The sequence below is a fragment of the Mesocricetus auratus genome, unplaced genomic scaffold (genome assembly GCF_017639785.1).
Source record: "Mesocricetus auratus isolate SY011 unplaced genomic scaffold, BCM_Maur_2.0 Super-Scaffold_100009, whole genome shotgun sequence".
In the NCBI taxonomy this organism is placed as follows: Eukaryota; Metazoa; Chordata; class Mammalia; order Rodentia; family Cricetidae; genus Mesocricetus; species Mesocricetus auratus.
Window position 1 is genome coordinate 32,754,354 of NW_024429193.1, and position 16,200 is coordinate 32,770,553.

A 16,200-nucleotide genomic window follows, 5' to 3' on the forward strand; every position below is an offset into this window, starting at 1 on the left:
AACTATGTTAATTTCATAATGACAAACTGTCACACATTCAAATTTTGAGGTACTTCAAAGGGCTCTGGTTGGTAGAGCCAAAGCACAGCAAGAGGTCATTGGACAAGCTCAATCATACTTTGGGATATTTCAGTGTTTTTTTATTGTATTGTGTTGTATATTTATTTCTCTATCTCCTCCTCTATATATAATATATGTGATGCATATTACATACATATAAGATAAGATATATAAGATATGCAATAAATATATGTATGTTATAAATATATATAGTGTACACTTGTGTATGTCTGTGTTCATGTGTGTGTTTCCAGTAGTAAAGAACAGGCTTAAATCGTTTGTTATCTAATACAGCATTTTAAAGTTCATATGTAATCAAAACCACAAAGCTAACAAATCACAAATTATGTTGTCCTTTACCTTTGCTCTTACCTTCACATCTTTGACGTTCATCCTTGTTCCCTCCTTCCCCACAAATATGTCATCGATGTCCACAAGGATGTACCTGTCCAAGGACAATGTCAGCCTCTTTCCCGACAAGAAAGAAATGGCATCTATGAAGATGAGCTTGTGTAGCCAAAAGTTTAAGTTGTTCCCAAAAAGAACACGCTGGATCCCATCATGAAGCCCCAGGTCCTGAATTATTGTGGCATAGAGAGTTTTGCTGGACAACAAAGGCAGGGGCTTCTCTGTCTGTAACTCCGTTAAAAGCACTGGCTGGTAGGTAGAATGGTTATATTGGAAAATAGTCCAGTCTTCCCCAGGAAGAGGCCCCTTTTCAACCTTAGGGCCTTTGGTAATATGCAGCAGAGGAGACTGCGGGTTCACGGAGCAGTCCTTCAGAGCTAGATTATTGAATAAGTTCAAAGGAAAACCTTTCAATTGTGTAGTTGGTAAGCTGTTCTCATTGGCTTTATGAAAACCAATTATGCTAACACTGTATTCTATACAGTATTTTTCTAAAAGCTCCCGGTTCCATGAGTCCATGCTGACATATTTCAGAATATTTTCATAAATAATCAATGTATACTTCCCTTTGCCACTATCGGTAAGAGGTGGTATGTCTCCCTTGCCTGGAGCAATGACCATCTGATACTGAAAGCGGCTGGACTCCAAGATTGCTATAATATCTTGACCTAGTTGAGAATACTGACTCTCTACAAACAGGAGGACAGTGGGGTCAGTTTTGGATGTGTCAATTGGCTTGATGGTTTTCAGCTCTATGGACCGATAAGGTAGGATTTTGATGTCAGCACACTCTGCTTCAGCTGTAGTTTCAATAAGTGTCATTTCCTGTTTGTAGCCAGAGTATAGGAAGTAGGCAGAAATGAGGATGCTCACCAAGCAAAAAGTAGCTAAGAGAACAATAAGTGTTCGAAAGCTTCTCCGAAACCTCACAATAAGATTCATTTTAAAGATCAGTGCTTTGTGAGCCTTTTCTGGTTTCTTTCCCTAAGGTGCCATGGAGAACATATAGAAAGGTGTTGCAAATTTTCCTTCCCAAACATTCATGTAACCATTGCAAATCATGGGAGAGTCTTGAAGTGGTCACAAATGAGTCAAATCTGGTAAACAGTGGACTGGGAAGTCAACAGCTGAGATGATCTGTCCAATACCAAGAATTGCTGCAAAGTCCTTAAGCATATCTGAAAGAGAGGAGAAATGTCATAGCTAAGACCAAAAATGAGTGTTCGTGTGTATGTTTATATGCTTGCTGATATCGATGACACCCATGAAAGTCTGTTCTAGCCTTGTTAAAAAGACCGTATACTAATACTGTCGGCTGACAACCAGGGTCTTAATATTTGATACATAGTCCATTTGGATTTCCATGGTTTCTGGAATCTGAAAGTCTTTTTTGACTTTGCTGAAATATCCACACATAGGCGAACACATATTGAGATCAGTTTCCACTAGTTATCTTGAAAAGAAGAGAAGCCAGGGAAGAAAGAGAAAGTTAGATGCATAATGTTAATTCTTTGGTAAATTATCTATTCTAACATAAGCTAGTGAACTTTTTCTGAATGCAAAAAGAATGAGATATCAATTTTAAGTATTAGAACAGTTCCTCCTGATATGCAATAATGAAAATGGAAAAAACATATGGGACTAGAATCTGTCAACCCAAAGAATAAGCAAAATTTAAATGTGACATTTATTTAACATCAGTTTTTTCTGAGTGAGGATGATAGATGCATATACCACAATGGTACATGCCTATGTTCTCAGCCAGCTTGTGTTTTAACAGCAGGACTATCCTTTATATTCAGCTTTGTCATTTCTCTATATTTAACGATAATGGTTAGTTAAGGTGAAAAAGTTTGGTCTTGAAAGTATTATACCAGTAATGTTTACTATGTTTGTATTGGCATTAAGAGACCTTGAGATGATATTGTGTGGAATGTCAAGGAAATGTAGTCTAATCTGTTTGCTTCTTTTACCCAATGCTCTGTCTCTTAAACTAGAAAAGGGGCAAGAGAAAGGCAGAACTCGTAGGTAGGGAGATGAGCCAATGTTAGAATATTACTATATATTTATACACAATTAATAAGTCATATATATAAAAAAATTTAAAAACACATTTGTAAACGAGTCATGTAAAATTAAGTAAATAAATTTCGGGATAATAGGAAAACTAGTTGAAAAACTGTTTTACAAATATAAAAATGTGTAATATGTTTTCTTAAGGACTGAAAATTGGTATGCTAAAATTTTAGTTTGACCTTCAGCCAATCTTACTTGAAGGATGAAACTGATGACCTGCTAGCAGCTAACAGAATCCTGTAGGAACTCTTTCTCTCTCTTTTGGCTTTTCTAGCTGTCCTGGCACAGAAAACCAGCCAGGCACATTCTGTGAATTCCTGGTATGTCTGAAAATCCAGTGTTTTCCAAAACAACACGCCAAGGAAATCAAATAAGGCTTCAGCTCAAATATACTAAATCTGACTTTCATCTGTTTTAAGAAACTTATCAACATTAACGTTATAACTCACTTTGTTTGTAACAGCAGCCAAAGCCTTTCCCAATATCAGATGCCTGACTACAGCCTTACTCTGGTAAGAGAGAAAACAATTGTTATGAGCTGTCTTCCTTGCCCCATTCTGGGACTTAGATAACATATATGTTTCTGGGACTGGAGAGATGGCTCATCGGTTAAGAGCTCTGGCTGTTCTTCCAGACCACCTGGGTTCAATTCCAAGCACCCACATGGAAGCTTATAACTACTGTCTGTAATTTCAGTTCCATGGTACCTAACACCTTTATACATGCAGGCAATAAAACCAGTGCACATTAAAAAAGTTTAACAAAGGAAGGTGAGTACCACCTCCACAAAAGGAGGCATTGTATGTCTACACACAATTATAATAAATAAACAATGTATATTCCTATGTGTTATACTTCCAAGTTATAAGTAACAGTGTAATGAGCACCTCTTTCATGAACACCTCTTTAAAGTATATTTGTTGGAACACAGGTTTCAGAGACAAGTCTTTACAAGTTTCTAGTCCTTAAGGTAGTAAAGTAAGCAATTATGAGGACTTACTGTAGTTAGGGTTGTTGTTTTGCTTTGTTTGCTTATTTGTTTGTTTTGTAATGAAAAACTCAATGAGAACTAGATTTAGGGACTGGGAATAACATTTAAATACATCTGGTGTTCATTACTTGAAAGTTTTCTGGTGATATGCAATGCTTATGGAAGTTCATGTGAAATTATAAAATAACAAGGCTTGCTGCCATTACTTGCTAGTAATGTCAACTACTTGCTAGTCATTACATGGCATTACTTGCTTCTGTTCTGTTACATTCTCATTATTATTCTGGTTTTTAAATGAGAAAATTTAAATTTAGAAGGGCTTTTAAAAGACTGTGATTACATTGTGAAGAGGATGTGACTGGAGAGATGTATATTCCATGAGTTGCCATGTTGAGGACCAAGGTGAATAAACTAAAAGCTTAGTACTTCATATAAATACATTTAAAAACCAATGAGAATAAATTTTATTTCAAAGCTAAGATACTCATGCTAGAAATGTGACTAGAGAAAATGCAGACAAATAACTGCACTGGTTAACTCAAACTAGTTGTAAGTTGGAATAAGTGAAACATCGCAATATTTTTGGTAGGTTTGACTTTTGGTAATATCTAGGGGAAACACGCATTTAATCGAGTACTGTGTTGTTACATTTCATTAAATTATATCTGTTGTCAGGAATCTTACTGACAATTTGCTCACATTTCACATTAATGGCTGTTATGTACTCAATAAATACTGTATTTCATAAATATTTAACCATTTTTTCTAACGCACCAGTATCCCTTGTGGTGAGTTTTCAAATTTGTAACTATTTTTCAAAGAGATGTTGTTTTTTCCATACATGGAAATGAAATGGGATCATCAGAGAAATATTGACATAGTTTACTTACCATAAAGGTAAGCAGTGCTTAAAAGCATAATTAGTTGTGTATTTGTGTGACAGTATATTTGGGTGTGTGTTTGAGTGTGTATGTATGTGTTTGTGTTCGAGTGTATGTATATCAAGACAGGGGTCCAGCTATGAGATTACTTTTTGTGTCAAGGACATAATTGTTTGAGACACACTGCTCAAGAGGTCACAAGTAAGACAAATTATTTAACCTGGTTTTTAGTGAGTTAAAAATATAATTCATGTTATAGCTGATGATCAGGTGGTCTATGACTCTAAGTATGAAAATGTCTCCTGTTAACTCAATAGAACTGTAGACTAAACATCTGTAGACATCATCATTGGTTACCTGGAGTTCCTATCAGCTTCTAGACTACAATATATCCTAATGTTACTTTTGGAAGCAACTATATGACGTAAATCACAACTATTTTCCAAACTGAAAGTTCAGAGCAATGAATAGCTGTTGTATTTAATCAAAATGACAATGCTTTGCTGTTTTGTGATTTTCTGAAAAAGTAATCTTTTCTATTCTGGTAAATAACCTGTTGATTACTTCCTAACTTTTTTACACTTCACATTTATTTCCCTTTTTATTGACATAATATAAATTTATTTTATTGTCCAGGGTGTATATTTTTACTAGAGGAAACTCCTAAAAGTGTCATTTTCAAACATAATGATAACATTACTACTCTAATATTACACAGTACCATCATATTACACTAGGTACATAGCTCTGAGCTATCAGCTATATTCACTCTTCAAAAGATTATGAAGCGAAGTCAGTAAATAGAAGAGTAAATGTGAGGCAATTTCTTTTATCACTAGTTCTTGCAGACACATAAAGTGTGTATGTACTGTTTTCTTGGGTCTTATTTTTGAAACGGAAAAACATCATTTTTAAAATACAGTGTATTTTTATGAAAACCATATTTCAAATATGTAATCATCTCATTTATTTTAAAACACAAGGGCATCAAAAATACTACTCTGCTTACATGTGCATTTGTTCTGTTTGCTACCTGAAATTTAAGATAGAGTATTCGAAACACTGTCTATGGCTAAAATGAGCTCTGTTTCTAATCCCCCAATAGTCAATATTTAAAAGTTAATTTTAGAATGAAGATTGCATCATAGAGTTATCACCTTAACTAATAATTTAATAGTCAAGTCTACAGAACACAGGGGCCAGAATTAACCAGGACTAATGATTTTGGAGTGCCTGAGTCTAATTTAAGGGTCCCTGTAATTTCTGACAGCTCTTGTGGGACTTTCAGATGAGCATGGGCAGATCTGTGACATCTGCCTGGCTTGCTGTAGATGTAGAAGTGAAGTTGACCGAGGGTGTTCAGAATCAAGCACAGACGAGCCAAAAACATGATGTAGGCTTGGATTTCCTTCTATATTTTCCCCTTTGTGTAGCAAGTAAAGGCATTTTTACCATGCCTCAACAAATGGACATTTATTAAGAAAACATAGTATGTCTTCCGTATCAATGTAAAATTCAACTGCAACTCATATCATGATCTAGACAACTTAAACTCTATTGTTTTAATCTGCTTTTAAGCTCCTCTCTTTGTTATTCATTTCCCTGTTAAGAAATCTGTTTGCTTGGTTTTATCTTTTCTTGTTGTTTTTTTGATAGTTGATGATTTAAAGTTTATGCTTAAGGAGTTAATATTAAGAATAGAGGTATTAATCACACTACATGCAAGGCAATGTTTATATTATGTAATTGCCCTTTTTTAATCTCCATATTAACAATTTATACAGAAACCACAGATGACTGGCGAAGTAAGTACTGAGGTATACTTGCTTGTTTAGATAGAAACTTACCACTGAAGGTGGAATTGTTTCCTTTCCTGTAAACTGTATCATCCATAACGATTATACATAAAACGTGTTTAAAAACTCATATGGTTGGTTTTTTTCTTAAACAAAATTTGTGTTTTTCATTCTCTGAGAGTAGTTTGAAAACTTAGAATGTTAAAATAAAATGAAGATTATTCCACAAACCCTGCTGTGCTTTACATGGCAAGTAACTTGTTTTTATGGATTGATTACACAACAAACATCATTTTCATCTTGATGTTTTACTTGATATTGTGACACAACCAGTTAAAATAAAGCAAAAAGATTTAATCTTTTTATTTTCACATGTTTCTTTCTTTTTTTCCTCAATGTATGTTTTTTATTTAAATTAGAAACATGAATGCTTCACATGTCAATCCCAGTTACCTCTCCCACCCCTCCTCCCTTGTCCCTCCACCAGCTCCCCCAGCCCCCTACCCATCCCCATATCATTCCCCAGGGAGGGTGAGGTCCTCCTTGAGGGGGATCTCCAGAGTCTGTCATTTCATTCAGGGTAGGACCTAGGCCCTTCCCCATGTGTCCAGGCGGAGAGAACATCCCATCTATTGGAATGGGCTCCCAAAGTTCATTCATACACCATGGTAAACCCTAGGCCCCAGGGATTTCTGTGGCCTCCTCACTGACAGTACATTCATGGAGTCTGGATCTGTCCCTGTTGGCCTCTCTGCTATCAGTCTGGGATTCAAGAGCTCCCTCTTATCTGGTCAGCTGTCTTTGTGGGTTTCACCATCAAGGTCTTGACACCTTTGCTCATCACTCCTCCATCTCTGTCACTGTGTTCCAGGAGTTCAGTTCAGTGTTTAGTTGTAGGCATTTGTCTCTAATTCCATCAGTCACTGGATGAAGGTTCTAGGATGGCATATAAGATAGACATCAAGCTTATCATCAAAGAAGGGCTATGAATGTAGTCTCTCCACTATTGCTTAGTTTGCCAGTTGGTGTTATCCTTGTAGATCTCTAGAGATCACACTAGTGTCAGCTCTCTCCTCAAGCCTATAATGACTCAATCTATTATGGTATCTTTCATAATGCTCTCCTATATTCTTACCTCGACTCAACCTTCCTGCTCCCCCATGCCTTCTTCTCCCCTCCTCTTATCCCCCTCTCTTTTTCTTGGATCCCTTTCCCCTCCCCCGATGTTCTCAATCTGCTCAGGAGATCTTGGCTCATTCCATTTCTCTGGGTATCATGCATCTCTCTTGGGAACCTCCCTGTTTCCCAGACTCACTGGCACTGGGATTGTAGGCTGACACTCCCCTGATCCATTTCTAAAATCCATGTATGAGTGAGTACATACCATGTTTGTCTTTTTGTGTCTGGGCTAGCTCACTCAGAATGGTTTCCTCTAGCACCTTCCATTTGCCTGCAAATTTCAAGATTCCATTGTTTTTTCTTCTGAGTAGTACTCCATTGTGTAAATGTACCACATTTTCTCTATCCACTCTTCAGTTGCGGGGCATCTAGGTTACTTCCTAGCTATTACATAAAATGCTGCTATGAACATATTGGCCCAGACATCCTTGTTGTGTGAATGGGCATCTTTTGGGTATATGCCTAGAAGTGGATTTGCTGGATCTTGTGATGGACTGAGTCCCATTTTCCTCAGGAATCTCCATACTGATTTGCATAGTGGCAGTGAGAGTTGGCACTCCCAACATCAGGAGTAAGATGATATCTCAGAGTTGCTTTGATTTGCATTTCCCTAATGGCTAATGATGTTGAGCACTTTCTCAAATGTCTCTCAGGCATTTTATACTCTTCTATTGAGAATTCTCTATTTAGTTCAGTCCCCCACTTTTTAATTGGATCCTTTGGTGTTTTGGAGATCTGCCTCTTGAGTTCTTTGTAAACTTGGAGATCAGCCCTCTGTCACATGTGGGGTTAATGAATAACTTTTCCAAATCTATGGGGTTCCTTTTTGTCTTGCTGACTGCGTCTTTTGCATTACAGAAGCTTCTCAGTTTCACGAGGTCCCATTTTTAATTGTTGATCTCAGAGTTTGTGCTACTGGTGTTATGTTCAGGAAGGAGTTTCCTGTACCAATTCGTTCAAGTGTACCTCCCATTTTCTCTTCTAACAGGTTCAGTGTGGCTGGATTTATGTTAAGGTCTTTGATCCATTTGGACTTATTTTTGTGCATGGCGCTAGACATGGATCTATATGCAGTCTTCTACATGCCAATATCCAGTTATTCCAGCACAATTTGTTGAGGTTGCTATCTTTTTTCCATCGTATAATTTTAGCATCTTTGTCAAAAATCAGGTGTTCATAGGTTTGTGGATTAATCTCAGGGTTTCAATTCAATTCCATTGGTCTACCTGTCTATTTTTGTGCCAATACCAAGCTGTTTTCAGGACTACAGCTCTATAATAGAGCTTGATGTCAGGGATGGTGATGTCTCAAGACGTTTCTTTGTTGAGCAGGGTTGTCTTGGCTATCCTGGGTTTTTTGTTTTTCCATGTAAAGTAGAGAATTGTTCTTTCAAGGTCTGTGAAGAATTGTCTGGGATTTTGACAGGGATTGCATTGAGTCTGTAGAATGGTTTTGGCAGGATTGTCATTTTTTACTACATTGATCCTACCTATCCAAGAGCATAGGAGATCTTTCCATTTCCTTGTGTCTTCTTTAATTTCTTTCTTAAAGACTCAAAGTTCTTTTGATACAGGTCTTTCACTTGTTTTGTCAGTGTTACCTCCAGGTATTTTATGTTGTTTGTGGCAACTGTAAAGGGTGATGTTTCTCTGATTTCTTTCTAGGCCCTTTTATTGTCTGTATATAATAGGGCTACTGATTTTCTTGAGTTGATCTTGTATCCTGCCAATTTGTTGAAGGCTTTTATCAGCTTTAAGATTTCCCTGGTAGAGTTCTTTGGATAATTTATGTAAACTATCATATCATCTGCAAATAGTGAATGTTTGACCTCTTCCTTTCCAATTTGTATCCCCTTGATCTCCTTTTGTTGTCTTATTGCTCTAGATAGAACTTCCAGAACAATATTGAAGAGGTATTGGGAGAGGAGACAGCCTTGCCTTGTTCCTGATCTTAGAGGAATTGCCTTGAGTTTCTCTCCTTTCAGTTTGATGTTGGCTGTTGCTTTGTTGTATATAGCTTTTATGATGTTCAGGTATTTTCCTGTTATCCTGGATCTCTCCAAGACCTATATCATGAAGGGGTGTTAGATTTTTATCGAGGGCTTTTTCAGCATCTAGTGAGATGATCATGTGATTTTTTTCTCAGTTTGTTCATATGGCAGATTACAATGATGGATTTTCATATGTTGAACCATCCCTGCATCCCTGGAATGAAGCCTACTTGATCATGGTGGATGAGTTTTCTTATGTGTTCTTGGATCCGATTTGCCAGTATTTTATTGAGTCTTTTTACATCAAAGTTCATGAGGGATATTAGTCTGAAATTCTCTGTCTTAGTTGTGTCTTTGTGTGGCTTGGTTATCAATGTTATTGAAGCCTTGTAAAAAGTGTTTGGCAAAAACCCTTCTGCTTCTATTGCATGGAATACTTTGAGGAGAATTGGTATAACATGTTCTTTGAATTTCTGGTATAATTCTGCACTGAAGCCATCGGCCCTGGCTTTTTTTTTTTTTTTTTTGGTTGGGAGACTTTTGATGATTCCTTCTATTTCCTTAGGAGATATAGGACTATTTAAATTTCTTATCTGTTCTTGATTTAATTTTGGTAAGTGATATTTATTGTCCATCTCCTATAAGTTTTTAAATTTTGTGGAGTACAGCTTTTCAAAATGTGACCTGATGATTCTCTGGATTTCCTCACTGTTGTTATGTTTCTCTTTTCATTTCTGATTTTGTTAATTTTCATGTTCATACTCTGTTGTTTGTAATTATTTCTGCGTCTGCTCCTCTGGGGTGAGTTTGCTTCCTATTGTTCTAGAGATTTCAGTTGTGTTCATAATTCTCTAGTGTGACTATTCTCTAGTTTCTTTATGTGGGCACTTAGTGCTATGACCTTTCCTATTAGCACTGCTTTCAAAGTGTCCCATAATTTTGGGTATGTTGTGTCTTCATTCTCATTGAATTCTAGGAAGACTTCAATATCTTTTTTTATTTGTTCTTTGACCCAGGAGTGGTGTAATTGTGTATTATTCAATTTCCACGAGTTTGCAGGGTTTCTACTATTTGTGTTATTGTTGAATTCTAACTTTAAGGTATGGTGGTCTAATAAGATACATGGAGTTACTCCAAATTTTTTGTACCTGTTGAGGCTTGGTATGTTGCCAAGTATGTGGTCGATTTTTTGAGAAGGTTCTGAGTGGACCTGAGAAGAAGGTATATTCTTTTGTGTTTGGATAGAGTGTTCTATAGATGTCTGTTAAACCCAATTGGGTCATCACTTCTATTAGGTTCTTGTTAAGTTTCTGTCTTGTGGTCCTGTCTAGTGGTGTGAGTGGGGTGCTGAAGTCTCCCACTATAAGTGTGTGAGGTTTTAATATGTGCTTTGAGTTTTAGTAATGTTTCTTTTACGAATGTGAATGACTTTGTATTTGGGGCACAGATGTTCAGAATTGAGGCTTCATCTTGGTTGATTTCTCCTGTGATGAGTATGAAGTGACGTCTTTCATCTCTTTTGATTGATTTTAGTTTAAAGTCTAATTTTTTAGATATTAGGATTGCTACCCCTGCTTGTTTCTTGGGTCCATTTGATTGGAAAATATTCCCAACCATTAACATCTGTCTTTGAAGCTGAAGGGTATTTCTTGTATGCAGTAGGATGATGGATTCTGTCCTCAAATCCATTCTGTTAACCTGTGTCTTTTTATGGGCAAGTTAAGACCATTAATATTGGGGGAAATTAATTGCCATTGATAGCTTATTCTTGTTTATTTTTGAATGGTTGTTGTTGGTGGAATTGTATGTGGATTTCCTCCAATTTTTCTTTTGCCTGTTGGTTAAATGTGATTATCTATTGCTTATGATTTCCTGGTTGTAGTTAACTTCCTTGGGTTGGAGTTTTCCTTCCATAATTTTCTGTAGGTCTGGGTTAGTGGATACGTATTTTTTAAATCTGGTTTTGTCATGAAATATCTTGTTTTCTCCATCTGTATTGATTGAAAGATTTTCTTTGTATGGCAGTCTTGGCTGACATCTGTGGTCTCTTAATGTTGGTAGAATATCTCTCTCTAGGACCTTCTGGCTTTCATAGTTTCCATGGAGGAGTCAGGTGTAATTCTGTTAGCTATGCCCTTATATGTAACTTGGTCTTTTTCCCTAGCTGCTCTTAATATTCTTTCTTTATTCCATATGTTTGGGGTCTTGACTATGATGTGTCACGGGGATTTTTTTTGGTCCACTCTATTTGGTGTTCTGTAAGCATCTTGCACCTTCATTGGTATATCTTTATTTAGGTTGGGAAAGTTTTCTTCTGTGATTTTTGTTGAATATGTTTTCTTCCCCTGTGAGGTGGGTTTCTTTTTCATATTTTATTTTTTATTTAAATTTAAATCCCTCCAAAAATTAAATTTCTCTCTCCTCCTTCCATGCCCTCACACCAACCCCCCCAATATCACCATATTCCCCCAGGGTGGGTGAGGGCCTCCATGGGGGTGTCCATAGTATGCCATTTCATCCAGTGCAGGGCCTAGACCCTCCCTAAAGAGTTCAGGGTGAGAGTTTATCTCTCATTGTATACCCAGGATAAATACTGATCTACTACCCAAGGCTCAATAGATTACCTAGGCCTCCTCACTAAAACCCATATTCAGGGTGTCTTGATCAGTCCCATGCTAGATTCACAGGCATGGGTCTGGGATTCAAGAGCTAACCCTTGTCAGGTCAGCTGTTTCTGGGGGTTAAACCAGCCCAGTCTTAACCCCTGTGGTCATCAGTCCTCCCTCTCTGTCACTGGACTTCTGAGTTCAGCTCAGTGCTTATCCGTGGGAGTCTGCCTCTGCTTCTATCAGCCACTGAATGAAGGTTCTGTTTCCCAGACACTCTGGCTATGGGATTGTAGGGTGGCACTCCCCAGATCTATGTCTAAAATCCATATATGAGACAGTACATGCCATGTTTCTCTTTTTGTGACTGGGTTTCCTCGCTCAGGATAGTTTCTTCTAGTGCCATCCATTTGCCTGCAAATTTCAGGATTCCATTGTTTTTTTCTGCTGAATAGTACTCGATTGTGTAAATGTACCACATTTTCTCTATCCACTTTTCAGTTGAGGTGCATCTAGGTTGCTTCCAGGTTGTGGCTATTACAAATAATGCTGCTATGAACATAGTGGAACAGACACTATGAAGGGTCTTTCACCTTCTTCTATACCTATTATTCTTAAGTTTGGTCTTTTCATGGTATCCATATTTCCTGGATATTTGTGTTAGGGATTTGTTGGACTTAAGATTTTCTTTAGTCAATGAATAATTCTCCTAGTGTATCTTCAACACCTAAATTCTCTCTTCCATCTCTTGAATTCTGTTGGTCTTGCTTGCCACTGTAGTACCTGACTGTTTTCCCAGCTTTTCTATTTCCAGTGTTCCTTCAAACTGTGTTTTTTAATTTTTTCTATTTCAAGTTGCAGCTTTACGTAGAGTATTCAAATCTTTTCTAGGTCAATCATTTTTAACTCCTTGTACTTTCTATTGCATTCATCTCCTCTGAACAAGAGCATTGACATTTTTCTTCACATTTGAACTTAACTTTTGGAAAGAATGTTGTTAAGGTCTGTTGTGAATCTCTTTTACCTTCTTCTTGGACCAGGTATGTGAATCATTTGCATTTGTGGAATGTGAGGGGTTATTTCTCTTTTCTCTAGGCAACGTCTACTGTTACCCATTTTTAGAAATCTAGTCTGGATGAGACCTAATGATTTTAGAAAAGCTCATTGTTTTATATGTCTCCATTGCATTCTCATGGTACAGCCTACTGCACAGTACAATTCAGTTGATAAATTTCATATACATGAAAGTAAGGAGTGTAAGGAGTGTAATTTACTCAGAGGGAAATCTTCAACACTCTGTAGATTATCCAGTATTACACACTCGTGCGCGCGCGCACACACACACACACCTCAGAATCAGTAACAACCTTTCTTTACATAAATTTCAGCTCAAATGTTAAATGTCATCATCTCTTATGGAGAGAATAATAGAAGAACAGATCAAATATGCAGTTTTGTCACTGGCAAACATAGGCTCCTTAGGAATGTTTATATTTCTGTTTTCGTATGTATATTCATCCTCTTTGACACATACTTAAGAATGTGGTCACAAACTCATTGTTTACCCCTATCTTTTACCTTGTGTATTATTGGATTTTCTGCAATAATGATATGCTATTTAAAGAAGCACCTGACAGAACATAGGCAAACAACTTTGAAACAAGAATTAGCTTTATGACGTTGTTTCAAACAATAAAATACTATGCTATTATAAATTATTTCATTTACTGACTAACATTATTCCTAATCTCTTTGAAATATGCTGTCCCTATATTTTATTTTGGAACACCCCTAAACATTTCTTTAGCTAAATTGTGGTACTTACTAATGAAATTGTGTCCATATTTTTATATCCTACTTCGTAGATTGTTTTTCCTGTTGGAGTCAGATGTTTTCCCTTCCCTCAAGCATGTACCAATACTGAATTATAAAAACAGTAAATCTGAAATTATGCTAAATAAAAATAGTGCTTCATTTTATAGTATATTTCACTACAATAATAATCAAGTCTATGCTTTAGAAAATTGTACCAAAATACCACACCAAATTGTCTCTAAGTTATTTTGTTGCATGCATTACATTTGGTAAGTCTGATTTTGTCAGATGTTATGGATGTATAGGTACATTTGTATATAACCTTAAATTGTATTTATCATCAGTCCATGACACCTGTAACTAGGTAGTACTTTATAAATAGCAAACACACATACAGCCATCTCAAGATCATTATTGTAACAGGACATTGGTTATCCACAGGGAGACCTATAGCAATGACTTTTTAGGATATCACAGTGAGGTCTAAGCAGTGATATTAGAGGTATGTTGAAAAGCCAGGATACCCAGTTTACTACCTACACAATATCTTTAAGAGGCTGACAGGATTCCTTTTGTGATTAATGGAAGAAAGATTTAGGAACATGCAGGCTGTCATTAACTAGTCTCTATTCGTACTTCCATGTGTCACCTATGATCCTGAGAAATTAGAATTGTATTTATATTGGTGTACTTTCCTTCAGAATCTAGTTTTTATTTGAAGACTCAAAATGAGATCTACACTCTCACCTAATTTTAAGTGTAGCTATTATCTTAGGAATTGTTTTAAGTCTCTCTAAGTCTACCATACATGCAATGAGATGTGCTTTGTCTTTTCTATTTCAATCATAAACTCTCTAGTTATGCTATTTTCTAGGGATCTTTTTCCAATGTACTTCTCACTTTTCCTTGTTTTGTATATTTGCAGGATTTCAGAAAAGTAAATTAGACTCTCACTAAGCAGAGCCAACCTTCATAACACCTATAAAACAACCCACATCAGCATAATGGCATCAACTCCACAGTGTGCTTTTTAAGTTTTAATAATTAAAATTATTTTGGTAATAAAATAATATATTTATAAACATGTAGGAGGTAACCTAGTATATTACCTTTAGTGAAGTTATATATTATAGGACAATGATGGAAATAAATGATACCATTAAACAATAAGCAAAATGTTAAAATGAAATAATTGTTTTTCAGTCCAATCAATATGGCACATAAGTGTTCTATAAAAGAAGGATAGTACATCTGTTTGGCATTTGTGTTAGCAGTATTTGAAAACAATGGTCTCATTACTGATATGTGGCTTGAGGCAGGGCAGGGCTGAGAGTGGGGAGAGAATGGGTGGAGAGGAGGGAGGGGAAATATGGTCATATGCAAAATAAATAAATTAAATAAAAAATTTTAAATAAGAACTTATTTCTAAGAAATCTTTGGGTCTCCTAAATCTCTCAACACAAGAGGGCAATATTTTCTTGCTTTTGTTACAAGAATAGACCAATCATACCTGTTCTCCATATAATGATTTTTGACAGAAAAAGCACTAATGAAATGAATCTATAGAGTGAAGGCAACTTCTGTTTCAAAGACTACTCTGTTGGAATTTGGAGAGATCAGGAAATTTTAACATTAAAACACCAATTAAGCCTTAACTTCATATCTAATACATTTTAGTCAATTTTATTCCACACATTTGCAATGATCAACTAATTGTATATCAATTGTGTGATTTTTCTGCATCTGAATTTGCATTTGTTTTCACACAGATTTCTTGTTTTGTTTTTTTAATGCAGAACTTGCCTGACATATAAGTAACTTGTGTGATCTTTCTGGAGCGGGATGATTTTCCCAAGGGAACAAGGGTAAAATCTAATCTGGATGAAATGAATTTACTCACACATTGGTTCCAAATTAAAGTTTATCTATATTTCTTAGTATACTAAATATATAACATAAAATTGATTTTTTTCTTGTATTGAATATGTCATGCAATAAGTTTAGGAAACCAGAAAAGTGATATAAAGTTCTAGGTCTATTAACTTATCAAACATAAAATATTTAAAACAGTTTTATTATTCATTTATTTGTACACGGACATGTGTGTGTGTGTGTGTGTGTGTGTGTGTATTTGCACCACAGATATGCATGCACCATACAGTATTGTTTGTAAGTATAGATCAAAGGACAAGCCAGGCGTTGGTGGCACCCATCTTTAATCCCAGCAATCGGGAGGCAGAAACAGGCGGATCTCTGTGAAATCGAGGTCAGTCTGGTCTACAGAGCGAGTTCCAGGACAGCCTCCAAAGCACTACACAGAAACCCTGTCTTGAAAAACCAAAAAATAAAAAATAAATAAAAAACTTTTGGAAGTCAGTTTTCTTCCAGCCTGTGGTGA

The 16,200-nt window shown here is 36.2% G+C and overlaps 1 protein-coding gene across 3 annotated transcripts in view; it reads right to left on the reverse strand.

Annotated features, from left to right (window-relative positions):
- Ndst4 (N-deacetylase and N-sulfotransferase 4) overlaps positions 1-16,200 on the reverse strand; it is a 300,475-nt gene that overhangs the window by 263,961 nt on the left and 20,314 nt on the right. For 2 of the 3 annotated variants that reach the window (XM_040751907.1, XM_040751906.1), the window contains exon 2: positions 433-1,646. The exons of the other annotated variant lie outside the window; for it this stretch is intronic. In XM_040751907.1, coding sequence (XP_040607841.1) covers positions 433-1,410 — 978 coding nt within the window. In that variant the 5' untranslated portion in view covers positions 1,411-1,646. The remainder of the gene's footprint in view (positions 1-432; positions 1,647-16,200) is intronic. 3 annotated transcript variants of the gene reach the window in all.